Source organism: Dama dama, chromosome 5 (genome assembly GCF_033118175.1).
Source record: "Dama dama isolate Ldn47 chromosome 5, ASM3311817v1, whole genome shotgun sequence".
In the NCBI taxonomy this organism is placed as follows: domain Eukaryota; kingdom Metazoa; phylum Chordata; class Mammalia; order Artiodactyla; family Cervidae; genus Dama; species Dama dama.
In genome coordinates, this window is record NC_083685.1 from 12,032,141 (window position 1) to 12,045,168 (window position 13,028).

The window sequence follows — 13,028 nt, forward strand, 5'->3', positions numbered from 1 at the left end:
ACCCATGTCCCCTGCATTGCAAGGCAGATTCTTCACCACTGGACCACCAGGGAAGTCCCCCTTTGGGGCTTCTTGAGGGCAGGGTACATGCTGTCTTGTTTGAGGCTAATGGTCCCAGGGCTTGACCTAGAGTCGGTGTCCAATAAATATTCTTAGAATGAATGAATCAATTGTCAGAATTATTCATTTGAACAACAAATAATTGTTTGAGTCCCAATGTTGGGCATAAAATATCAGAGATGAGGAGCAACTTCAGAAGGAAACATGCCTTTCTCATGTGACAGATAGTAATTGTTTCTTTATCCTTGTTTTCTCTTCTCAGACCTAAGCTGACCTTGACAGTGGTCCTGGGGAAGTGGTTTGGCATTTGGGACAAGCACTGGACTTGGACGTGTCTGTGTCACAGCAGAGGTGATCCAGAAGGAGGGGTAAAGGGTGACCCTTGCTGGTTGGGTGGCCTTGGCCAGGTGAGTTTCCATTTCTGGGCCTCAGGTTTTTTATCTGTGAAATGGGGCTAGGTCATCGCATGTCTGGGACACCAAACTGAGAAGCAGTGAAGGCTGGTCTTGTCCCCTTTTTCCTCCAGTGGAGAGCTACTCCTTTAACACGAGGGGAGGGGCCAACACCACGGGAGGCTGCAGGGAGTTGGCACAGCTGGTGCCCAGGAAGGCTGGTGGGCAGTGGACTGGGCCCGAGCTGGTCTGAGAACTGTTGGGAAGGAAGGTAAGTGGGTCTGGGCCCAAATAGGGCCCTGGGACTCTGTGTGCATTTGTGAATGTGAGTAGAGGTTTGCTTGGAAGGTTCTGGAGCCAAGTCCCAGGTGGTTGGACAGAAAGTGGGAGAGTGAGGCTGTCCGAAGTCCTCCCAAAGGTTCAGCTCTGGGCTCATGTGGCCTGTCTGCCTGGCAGCAGAAGGCTGGGGGCCCAGGACCCTGAAGACTGGGGAGCCCACTCTCCTCACAGGGTGGTGGGGCTGAGCACTCTGGCAACTAAGAGGTGGTGAGGTTCCCCAACCCTGGCATCGAGGATTTGGCTGTGGAGTGTCACCCAGGCGGCCTCTGGAGAAAAGCCTGAAGGACAAAGGAGGTGGGAAAGGTAGCTAGTTGGTCTTTACCCTAATTCATAGGTGTAGCAGGTGTCCTCATGGGCGTCTGGGCTTGATAAGGCTGTTGGCAACTTGGGACTCGTTCATTTAACTGATGCCTGCTGTTCTTTTCTGGGCAGTCTAACCAAGAGCACTGGGGGAGCCTGAGGACTGAACCAGGAGCATTTGCTTCTAAAGACAACCGGTGGTCAAGTGCTAAATGCTCACATCTTTAATCATAAAAATAATGCTACTCTAAAAGAGAAAGTACAGCATGGTGGGAAGGGCACAGATGCCAACTTGTACTGCCTGACTTGGAATCCTGGCCATGCCATTTCTAGCTGTGATACCTTGGGCCAGTTATTAATACTTAAACTCTCTGAGCCTCAGTTTCATTGTCTATAAAGTAGAGTTAATAACTGAACCTATCTCAGAGTTGTTGTAATTACTATAAAGTGCTTGGCATAGTACCTGGCTCACAGTAAGTCCCATATAACTGTTAGCTGTTATTGTGCGTCAGGCAGAGTTGATGTCTTTATTATTTAATATAAGGCCTCGCTTAACCCTCACAGTGATCCTGTGATGCCCAAGTTCTTCTCCCAGTTTGTTGTGTGGTTAGTTCATTCTTATTTTTTTAGGTGTCAGGTTTAAAAAAAAATTTTTTTAATTAACTTATTTATTTGGCTGCACTGGGTCTTAGTCGCGGCATGTGGGATCTTCATTATCCCTTTGTAAGACTATAAAGTCCCCTCCAAGAGTAGATGTCTATTTTGTTCACCATGGTATCCCCAGTTCCTAGGTTCGGGCTTTGTAAACATTCTAGAGTAAGGATGAGCATATTAGCATTGTTAAAAGACCCCAAGGAGTGGACACCTCCAAAAGACTCAGCCAATTTCTGGTACATAATAGGGACTCAACAAAGGATATCTGTTATTATTATTGTGCTGAGCCGCTCAGTCATATCTGACTCTTTGTGACCCCATGGACTGTAGCCTGCCAGGCTTCTCTGTTTATGGGATTCTCCAGGCAAGAATACTGGAGTGGTTAAATCTGCACCCTGCGATTCATGGGGTCGCAAAGAGTTGGACACGACTGAGCGACTGAACTGAACTGAACTGAACCTGTGAGTTGGGATGTTATTATCCCCATTTTAGGAGGGGAAACAGGCACAGAGAGGTTGAGACACTTGCTTATGTCACACAGCCAGGAACTCATAGCTAGTTTATAACTTTGCCCTCTGATTGACCCCAAACTCAAATTCTTGGGCTCTGGAGCCAAGCTGAAGCCCAGGACTGGGTCTGCTGGATTTGGGTGGCCCACAGGCTGCTCTCCCCCAATGCCATGAATTTCCCTGGATGGAACTGGGTGGAAGTGTTTCAGGCTTTTCCCTGCCTGGGGAATCTCAGGTCCATCCCAGCAAGGACTCAGAGTCAAATCCAGGGATAAGAGACCCAGGACCCTCTGACGTGCGGAGCCCAGCCCTGTTAGTAAGTGTGGACTAGAAGCTTTGAGCTGGCGGTAGCTGATGGAGGTTGATGCGCTCCTCCTAGTGGCAATTAGTGGAACTGCAAGGAGGCTGCCCAACGCTTTTCCCTCCCAAAAGAAAAATAAAAGGGACACAGCGTTTGCTCCTTAAAAAACAAAACAAAACAAACAAACAAACAAAAAATCCTTCTTCTTTCCTTCACTTCTAATTTCCTCCCTTTCTGCTTCTTGCCGTTTCACACTGGTTCATTCACTCACTCACTCATCCGCATCTTAGCTTCAAACCTCCCAGCGGCTTCCCATCTGCAAGTAGAAAGAATAATATCCCAACTCCTCACTGTGGGCTGGAACGCCCTCCCCAACATCGCTTCTCACCTCTCCTTGTTCAGTCCCTCCGTCTTGCCCGACCCTTTGTGACCCCCTTGGACAGCAGCGCGCCAGGCTTCCCTGTCCTTCATTATCTCCTAGAGTTTGCTCAAACTCATGTCCATTGAGTTGGTGATGCCATCCAACCATCTCATCCTCTGTCGCCCCCCTCTCCTCTTGCCTTCAATCTTTCCCAGCATCAGGGTCTTCTCTAATGTGTCGGTTCCTCGCATCAGGTGGCCAAAGTATTGGAGCTCCAGCTTCAGCATCAGTCCTTCCATTGAATATTCAGGGCTGATTTCCTTTAGGATCAACTGGTTTGATCTCCTTGCAGTCCAAAGGATTTCTCAAGACTCTTCTCCAGCACCACAGTTTGCAAGCATCAGTGCTTTGGTGCTCAGCCTTCTTTAGGGTCCAGCTCTCACAAGACTAAGCACCTTTCTTTGTTGCCTCGTTTTCTTACCTCTACCCAGTCCCTTGTCTCATCAGCGCCAGGAACGCTCCAAGTCCATGCCCCTCAAGCGGTGTTCCCATCTGTTGTTCCCTCTGCAGGAATGCTTTTCCCTTGCTTCTCTCCTTGTTCATCTCAAAGTTTCCCCTTTGTTGTTGTTGTTGTTGTTTAGTTGCTAAGTCGTGTCTGACTCTGCCACCTCATGGTCTGTAGCCTGCCAGGCTCCTCTGTCCATGGGATTTCCCAGGCAAGAATACTGGAGTGGGTTGCCATTTCCTTCTCCAGGGGATCTTCCTGACCCAGGGATTGAACCCATGTCTCCTGCATTGGCAGGCGGATTCTTTACCACTGAGCCACCAGGGAAGCCCTCCCCCTTTGAGAAGCTGCAGATCAAAAGAAAATTAAATTATCTCTCGACCAACCAAAATGCACAGCTCCTGTCTGCAACCCTATTCAAACTGTTAAAAACCTTAAACTGTCACCATCTGCAAAACCGACCGTTAATCACATTTAGTGAGATGATTGGAATTTTGAACACTTAGCAGATATTTGATGATGTTAAGAAATGATTGTTAATATTTTTAAATGTGATAATGGTATTGTGATTACATTTTTAAAAATGAACATCACTGAGGTATAATTTCCATGATATAAAATTAGCTTACTCAAGGTTAGAATTCGAAGAGTTTGGACAAATGTATACTGCTCTGAAACTGTGGCTACAGTGTTTAAAAATAGTTCTTTAATTTCATAGCTATATGCTGAAATATTTACAGATCAAATAATATGGGAGGAAAATATAATAATAAAGGTGGAAAAAATAATAATACGGGAAGGGGGATGGGTACAGATATGAAGCAAACAAGGCAGGCATGAGCTGATGACTCTTGAAGCTGAGTGGTGGCTACATCAGATGCTTCTTAAATTTTCCATAGTACAAGTTTTTAATTTTTTTCCCCCCGAGGTATACGGGCTCTTTGTTTGCCAACCAGTGGTAGAACCTGTGTCCCCTACACTGGAAGTGCAGAGTCCCACAAGGGAAGTCCCCTTAATACAAATTTTTTTAAAAATGTTTCTTTCCTGGGAAAGGATCTTTCCTGACCATCCTCTATAATAGTGCCCTCCCCACTAGGTCACTCCAGGTTGCAATTGTTTGATTCTGTATCCCCAACTAAAACATGGGGCTGCCTCTGACCTGTCCACTCCTGGGCCCCTAAACCTGAAACTGCCTGGGACACAGCAGGTGCTCAGGAATTTTTTTTTTTTTTTTTGAATCAATGAATGATGACTGCATGAATTCTCCCAGTCTCATTCATTCATCACTGCTATTGGCCACATTCTCCATTCCTGCGCTGTAGCATGCACATTAACAGAAGAAAAGTGCCCTTAGTACAAATCTCCTTGACCGGATGGTCAAACTGAGGCCCAGAGAGGTGCAGATACTTGCCCGGAGCCTCACAGCTTGGCAGCCACCTGGGATGAAGGGAGCCAGGCCAAGGTGCTTCTCCCCTCCCCCTCCACGGTCCTAGTTAGAGGGACTCTGGGCTGGAGCCGCCTGGGCTATGATGTTTCCGCCCTCCTGCAGGCCCTCCAAGTGGTTGCCGAGATGAAGAGCCCTCTGGAGGAATGTGCCAAGGGTGAGCCCTTCCACATCGTCACGCCTCTGCTGGAGAGCTGGGCGCTGTCCCAGGTGGCAGGAATGCCTGTCTTCCTCAAGTATGAGAATGTGCAGCCGACAGGCTCCTTCAAGATCCGCGGTATCGGGCATTTGTGCCAAGAGGTGAGGGCAGGAGGGGAGGAGTGAGGTTGCAGAGCTGGGAAGGGAGTGCTGTGGGCAGGACGAGGGATGGCGAGAGTTGGAGAACGATGTGGTGTGCTGCGCTATGCTTAGTCGCTCCGACTCGTTGCAACCCCAAGGACTGTAGTCCACCAGGCTCCTCTGTCAATGGAATTCTCCAGGCAAGAATACTGGAGTGGAGGACAATGGGGAGAATCCAACTCCATCCCCCCCAGGGCTCCAGGACATCTGTTTGGGTCAGCCCCCTCCCACTTTCCTTGTCTTCCTAGGTGGCCAAAAAGGGATGCAGACACCTGGTGTGTTCCTCAGGTGAGCCTGCCCCCTTTCTACTTCGTGAGGATCCTCGGGGGCTGGGTGTGGTGGAGGGGGAGGAGTTGGAGCTGCAGGAGGTGTCCAGGGCTTGGCCTCTTCTTAAAGGTCCAGTCTTATCAAGGTCATGGCAGATGGCTGCTTTGTATGTTCTGCTCCCTTCCCATCATTCAAGCCTCCTGGTAGTAAGTTGATAGAAACCTAATTCATACAGGTTTAAATTACGGACTCCCAAGAACCAAAGGATTCTCGGGATAATGTGTTTCAGGCACAGCTGGATCCGGGTGCTCTCCTCTGTATCTCCACTTTTCTTGGTTTGCCTTCCCTCTACGCTAACTCTTCTCTCATATAGACTGCCTGATGGCCATCGGGAGTTTTAAGCTTGCCTCCTACCATCCTGCCAACCGTAGTGAAAAGGGAGGATCCCTTCCCTGTGGCCTCCTCGATCTATGAATCGGTCTTTTTGGCCCAGCTTGTATCATGCACTCATCCCTGAACGAGTCATGTTTCAGGTGGTTGAGTTCTCTGATTGGCTCCACCTAGATCACGTGTCCACCTCTGGGGCCAATGAGGGGCATGCAAGCGTCGGGAGGGCGTGGCTCCCAAAGGAAAATTGGGGGGAGGGGGTGGAGCGGGCAGGAGAATAGTGTGTCAATAGACTAATGCAACTGCCCAGAGCACCCTCGTCTACTGCCTCTGCAGGGGGTAATGCGGGCATTGCTGCTGCTTATGCCGCCCGGAAGCTGGGCATCCCAGCCACCATTGTGCTCCCCGAAGGCACCTCTGTGAATGTGGTGAAGAGGCTGCAGGGGGAGGGGGCCGAAGTTCAGCTGATTGGAAAGGTAAGGACCCCAAGAAGGGCAAAGCAGCTGGAGGGGCTGTTCCTCCCTCGCCCCTGAGAGACTGTCTCTTTTTCCGTTTGGTGAACTATGCCCTTAGGATGGCTAAGCTGAGGGGTGCGTGAGACGTGAGGGGTGAGTGAGACGTGATGTATATTAAGGGCTGAGATCTGCTGACTTGTCTCTCTGCATCTGGAGAAGACTTCCTGTGTGAACCCAGGAGAAACAGGAAGCTGGTGATTATCAGGAGAGTATCTGTCTCCCTGTGTGTGTGCATGTGTGTGCTCAGTCACGTCCAACTCTTTGCAACCCCATGGACAGCAGCCCACCAGGCTCCTCTGACCATGGAATTTTCCAGGCAAGAATACTGGAGTGGGTTGCCATTTCCTACTCCATCTGTCTCCCTACCTCCTCATTAACCCTTGGTATGATTCACTATACATTTTTTACCATTCAATAAGACAAGAAAATGTAAAGATCATGATAGCATCATCCACCGCTCTGAGGCCACCTGATATGAAAGGATATCATCTGATGAGGATGTCACTGGCTCACTTTGCTACCAAAGAAACAGACTTAACATGTAACCCTTCTCCCTTCCTGGGAAGAAGGAAAAAAAATCTATCCATCCATCCAGCTGGCTGTCATCCCTAGAAAACAGATTTTATCTTTAATTAAGTAATAATTAACAATTAATTAATTATTGGGCTTTCCTTGTGGCTCAGATGCTAAAGAAAATGCCTGCAATGCGGGAGACCCAGGTTTGATCCCTGGCTTGGGAAGATCCCTAGGAGAAGGAAATGGCAACCCACTCCAGTATTCTTGCCTAAAGAACTACATGGACAGCAGAGAGCCTGGTAGGCTACAGTCCTTGGGGTCTCAAACAGGTTTTATCTTTAATTAATTAATAATTGGTGGTGGTGGTGGTTTAGGAGCTAAGTTGTGTCTGACTCTTGGGATCCCTTGGACTGTAGCTTGCCAGGCTCTTCTGTCCATGGGGATCCTCCAGGCAAGAATACTGGAGTGGGTTGTCATTTCCTTCTCTAGGGGATCTTCCCAACCCAGGAATTGAACCCAGGTCTCCTGCAATGCAGGCAGATTCTTTACTGACTGAGTTAGCAATTAATTAATTGCTAAGGCTTTCCCCCACAACATGTGGGATTTAATTTCCTGACCAGGGATCCAACCCATACCCCCTGCTTTGGAAGCTCAGAATTCCCCCTTCCCAGCACCGAAGGTTGGTGGGCTTTGTTCTCATCTAGGCTGGCAGCTGAATGGGTCCCATGCAATTGCGGAAATCACGTGGCATCTTTTTCTCCACCCAGAAGCTCTGCTGTTGTCCCAGGAGGCTGTCTGGTCCACCCCAGCTCTGGTCTCACCCTTGGGGGTCTCCCCAGTCTGTCAGGCCCTGGAATCATCCAGGAGACCTCAGGCACTGCTCCAACCTCTGTAGCTGTCTGATTCCCATCTTCTGAGGGTCTTGGTTTCTCTTTAGAACTGGGATGAGGCCAACCTGAGGGCGCAAGAGTTGGCCAAGAATGACGGCTGGGTGAACATCCCTCCATTTGACCACCCCCTGATATGGTAAGGCTGGTGTCCCTTCTCCTATGGAGGTCAGTGCTGGGAGACCCTCATTGAGTCAGGGTCCTCCCATTGGAGAGAAGGGAAAATTGAAGCCAAGAGAGGAGAAGAGGCTTAGAAGTCAGGCACACGGAGGTCCAGACCCCACCTCTGCCCCTCCTGAGTTGTTTGACCCTGCAAAGCGTCTTAGCACCCTGCGCCTCAGTTTCCGCATGTGTAAGATGGAAATGCTAAGAATAAATCCCCTTGACTGAGTGTGTACTTTGGGACACATTTAATCCATTTATTCCTCCCCAAGAGAGATGGATTTTTTATGTCCATTTTACTGATGAGGAAATGGCCTCACCGGTCCATTTTACCGGTGAGGCCCAGAGGGATCAAGCAACTTGCTGAAGATCACACAGCTAGTAAGTGGTGGAGACCTTGGGTCCCAGACCCAGGGCGTGAGTTGGCCTGATTCCAAGTGATACACTGGTCTGCCTTTTAATTTTGGCCACACCGTGTGGCATGCCGGATCTTAGTTCCCTGACCAGGGATCGAACCCATGGCTCCTGCAGTGGAAGCGAGGAGTCTTAACTACTAGACCACCAGGGAAGTCCCATGCTGGTCTGCTCTTAACCAGACACACAAACGCTGCCTCTTTCCAAAGTTGTGGGATGGATGAGATGGATTGAGAAAGTGCCTGGGAGGCTGACAAAGAGGAGAAAGAATGAGTGGATGGATAAACTGAGTGGGTGGAAGCTGGGTGAACTAAGTGTGGCAGGGTCTCCCCTCCCCTTGCCGTGGATGGGGTGGGGGATGGCGATGTGGGGGGCTGTGTCCCTGTGAGCCTTGGGGACCTGGTCCTCCCTCAGCCCTGCCCCTCTCTCCCGCTCCCTTCATCCCACAGGGAAGGCCACATAAGCCTGGTGCGGGAGCTGAAGGCCGCGCTGGGGGCCCCACCCGGTGCCCTGGTGCTGGCAGTCGGGGGCGGAGGTCTCCTGGCTGGGGTGTCAGCTGGTCTGGCAGAGGTGGGCTGGCAACACGTGCCCATAATTGCCATGGAGACCCAAGGGACACACTGCTTCAACGCGGCCGTCAAGGCAGGCAGGCTGGTGACGCTGCCCAGCATCACTAGGTAGGCATGGGCTGGGGGCATTTGTGGGGTGCTGGGCTGTCCTGGGGCTTCTCGGTCCCAATTAGTGAGGGTGGGAGCACTCAAGGGGGTCTCCTTTTTTTTTTAATTAAAAAAATTTTTTTTGGCTGCACCACATGGCACGCGGGATCTTATTTTCCTGACCAGGGATCGAACCTATGCCTTCTGCAGTGGAAGTGCGTCTTAATCACTGGAATGCTAGGGAAGTCCTTAAGTGTTTAATTATCTTTTAATTTTTCTTTTCTTTTTTTTTTGGCTGTGCCATACGGTATGCAGGATTTTAGTTCCCTGAGCAGGAATGGAACCCATGCCCCTTGCATTGGAAGGGCAGAGTCTTAACCACTGGATCACCAGGGAAGTCCCTCCATGGGGTCTCCTTAATCCTGCATGACAGATCTACAGGAATTTTTCATTCCCTACTTAAACCCATCAGCGCATTCCCCAAACTCTCAGGCTGGAATCAGACCCCTCCCCACTCCAGTCCAGCCACTGGCCTGTCTTCCTGTCCCTTGAATTGGCTGGGCACTTTCCTCCCTCCATGCTTTTGCACAGGCTGTGTCCTCTGCCCGGAAGCGCTGGGGTTCCCTCCTCTCTGGTTGGTTTCTCTCCCCCAGAGAGAGTCTCCCCCAAACCCTGTTGTTGGAGGTTTTCTTCCCAAGTTCTCCCTCATGGCATCTTCCTACAGTGGTTATTTATTTACTTTTCTTTGGGTTTCCGTATTCACTGTTGTCTCCACTCCCAGACTTGGTTCTGGATAAGAGCAACAACCATAATTGCAACTAACACTTTTATAGCACTCACTATCTGGAAGGCTCTCTTCTAAGCACTTGAAATGCTTTAACTCATTCTCCACGACAGCCTTGTGAGCCAGCTATTCTTCTTCATCTTATTTTGACCTTGCCGCATGTGGGATCTTAGTTCCCCAACCAGGAACTGAACCCATTCCCCCTGCAGAGGAAGCTCAGAGTCTTAACTATTGGACTGCCAGGGAAGTACCCCTAGCTATTATTATTATCTCTATTTTTCAGATGAGGAAACTGAGACTCAGAGAGGTGAAGTGACTTTCCCAAGGTCACACAGCTAGTTTAGAACCCAGGTTTGAAACCAGGCAGCCTGGCACCAGAGTCCGTGCTGTGGGCCACGTAGGACTCAGAGTCAGTTCTGATGAGCTCAGCAAAAGCTCTCCTGGCCCTGAAACACTGCCCAGCTCAGGAAAATACCAGCAGGTAGGTCATCCCAAGCACAGAGGTAAAGAGCATGGACTCTGGAGCCGGACTGCCTGAATTTGAACCCACATTCTGCTGTTTACTAGCTGTGTGTCCTTGAGCAAGCTGCTCAACCTCTCTGAACTTCAGTTTCCTGACCTTAAAATGGGACTCATACATTTCTAACTCCAAGGGAGATTGTAAGAATTAAAATAGAAAATCCTGGGGACTTCTCTGGTGGCCCAGTGTTTACAACTCTGCGCTTCCACTCCAAGGGTGCGGATTCAGTCCCTGGTCAGGAATCTGAGATTCCCACATGCCAGGCTGTATGGTGCGACCAAGAAATAAAACAAAGAAAAGATCCCCCAGGAAAATCCACGCATCCAGCACCCTGTAAACAGTCAATAAATACAGCTATGGTATAGACACGATAAGTGGTTATGAATGAATACAATGAAAGAATCATTTTCTAGGCTTGGCTTTCTGGGGTCTGTGCAAGAACAGCACAGTCGTGGTTGTAGAGTCAGAGGGATGTGTGCTCATCAGCCATTCATGGGACACATAATTTTTGAGTGCTGCCCCTGACTCAGGCATTGCTCTAGACTCTTAAAATGCTGAGCCCTGGGCCTGCTGCAGAATGGGAGGGGTGCCTGGGGCTGGGGAGGGCTGGGGCTGTGTGGGGAGGAGACCTGATTCCCAGACTCTTCTCCACACCCCTGCCTTCCCTGCCCCACTGCCCACTCCTGCAGTCTAGCCAAGTGCCTGGGAGCCAGGACAGTGGCGGCCCGGGCCCTGGAGTGTACAAAGGAGTTTAGGATCCTCTCTGAGGTGGTGGAGGATGCTGAAGCCGTGAGCGCTGTGCAGCGATTCCTGGGTGAGTGAGCAGTGCCCTCCACCTGGGCCTGGAAACCCACGGGGCCCCTGGATCCCCTGGAGAGAGTGTGTTTTCCCGTGTCCATATCCTCAGTGCCTGTCACGGGGCTGGTATACAGTAATCATGCAGTAAGTGTACACAGTGAATGGAAGGGGTGGGGGTGAAGAAGAAGTGTGTCCTGTCTCTAGCCTCCAGATTTCTGTGCAAACTCTTCTTCCCTCTGGCTGCCCATCCTGGCCCTGCTGCCTGTTGTTTTCATGTAACTAAAGGGCTACTCAGCCCATCATGGCACCTCCTCCAGGAAGCCTCCTCTGATTTCCCACCCCCACTCCACCAGAGCTGAAGACTTCCTGCGCACCAATCCACCATTCTTACAAGTGCCAGATTCTTATTCACATACATCACTAGACTGTGAACTCTATGAGGGTGGGGGCTGGTAGGTCTTGCTCACTGTTGTGTTCCCAGGGCCTGGCAGGGAGGGGGTGCTCAATAAATATTTGTTGAATGAATGGGTGAATATTTGAGTGAGTGGAAAGGTGGATAATGAATAGGTGGATGGGTGGCGGCTGGCTGGCTGGATTGATGGGCAGTGGATTGACAAATGACATAGAAATGGATGGATGGATGGGTGGACACATTGATTAATGGATACATTGATGGATGGACAGACAGTCAAATGATGGATGAATGGATGGATGGATGGATGATACAATGATTGATAGATACACTGATAGATGGACAGACAGACAGTCTAATGATGGATGGATGGATGGATGAAAGGCGGATGGATCGAGGGATAGATGGTCAGATTGATGGATGGACAGAGGGTCAGACAAATGATAGATTGTGAGATGGATGCCTGGATGGCTGGCTTCATGGAACTGCATTGCCCAGAGCCTGCTGAGCACTAACTGGTTTTCCTTCCCTTTCCTCCCTTCCACCTCCATCCCCCTCTCTGGGCAGATGATGAACGAACACTGGTGGAGCCTGCCTGCGGGGCAGCCTTAGCTGCCATCTATTCAGGCCTCCTGGGGAGGCTCCAGGCTGAGGGCCACCTGTGCCCTTCCCCAGCCTCAGTCGTGGTCATCGTGTGTGGAGGCAACAGCATCGACAGTAGAGAGCTACAGGCTCTGAAAGCCCAGCTGGGCCAGGATTGAGGGCTCCTGGTTTGGGAGGGCCGGCTGGGCTCTAGTGATCCCCAAGAGGCTCCTGGACACCCATATAGCTGATTGAGGGGCCTCTGAGCTCATGAAAGCCAGTAGAAGCCACCCTGTGCTACCATGCTGGCCGCCTCCTGCAGGAAGCCCACCTGGACTTGTCCCTTTGGCTTCCCTGCAGCTCTGGCCAATAAACCCTTTCTGAGTTGAGTCTGTAACTCTAGCGTGTCCATTTTTTTTTTTTTTTAACCTTCATGGACTCAGAAGGCACACAGCAACCTTGATGTCAGTGCTCTGATGAAGTGACTCTTTTCACATCTTACAGCCTGGGCAATAAAACCAAGAATTCAAAACTCAGGTTTCTAAGGGACTCTGGCCATGCTGAGTTCCTTACCAGGCTTCCATTACCTGGGGGACCTGCTCAGGAATGGGAGGGAATGTTCTGTCACTTCTCAGCCCTGGGTCAGCGAGGACAACTCCACCAATCTTTTCTAAAAAATATTTTATTCCTTTATTTTTGGCTGCACGTGGTCTTCGTTGCTGCGTATGGGCTTTGTCTAGCTGCCTCAAGTGGGGACTGCTGTCTAGCTGCTATGCATGGGCTACTCACTACAATGGTTTCTCTTGCTGAGGAGCATGGGCTCCGGAGCCCATGGGCTCATTAGTTGTGGTGCATGGGCTTAGTCGTCCCGAGACCTATGGGATCTCAGTTCCCAGACCAGGATTTGAGCCTGTGTCCCCTGTA

At 50.2% G+C, this 13,028-nt stretch overlaps 1 protein-coding gene across 1 annotated transcript; it reads left to right on the forward strand.

The window, feature by feature from the left end:
• Positions 1–644: 644 nt before the first annotated feature.
• On the forward strand, positions 645–12,405 carry SDSL (serine dehydratase like). The gene is made up of 8 exons (XM_061140840.1): positions 645–723; positions 4,971–5,165; positions 5,453–5,492; positions 6,195–6,334; positions 7,827–7,915; positions 8,802–9,029; positions 11,002–11,126; positions 12,090–12,405. Exons 2-8 carry the CDS (start codon positions 4,992–4,994, stop codon positions 12,281–12,283), a joined length of 990 nt encoding a protein of 329 aa, XP_060996823.1. The 5' UTR covers positions 645–723; positions 4,971–4,991; the 3' UTR covers positions 12,284–12,405.
• Positions 12,406–13,028: the final 623 nt, after the last annotated feature.

Excerpts from the sequence above, each read along its gene's own strand:
- SDSL (XM_061140840.1), top strand. The coding sequence starts at position 4,992 with ATGAAGAGCCCTCTGGAGGAATGTGCCAAGGGTGAGCCCTTCCACATC. Across the intron at positions 5,493-6,194 it reads ACACCTGGTGTGTTCCTCAG|GGGGTAATGCGGGCATTGCT; the intron begins GTGAGCCTGCCC and ends CTGCCTCTGCAG. Across the intron at positions 6,335-7,826 it reads AAGTTCAGCTGATTGGAAAG|AACTGGGATGAGGCCAACCT; the intron begins GTAAGGACCCCA and ends GTTTCTCTTTAG.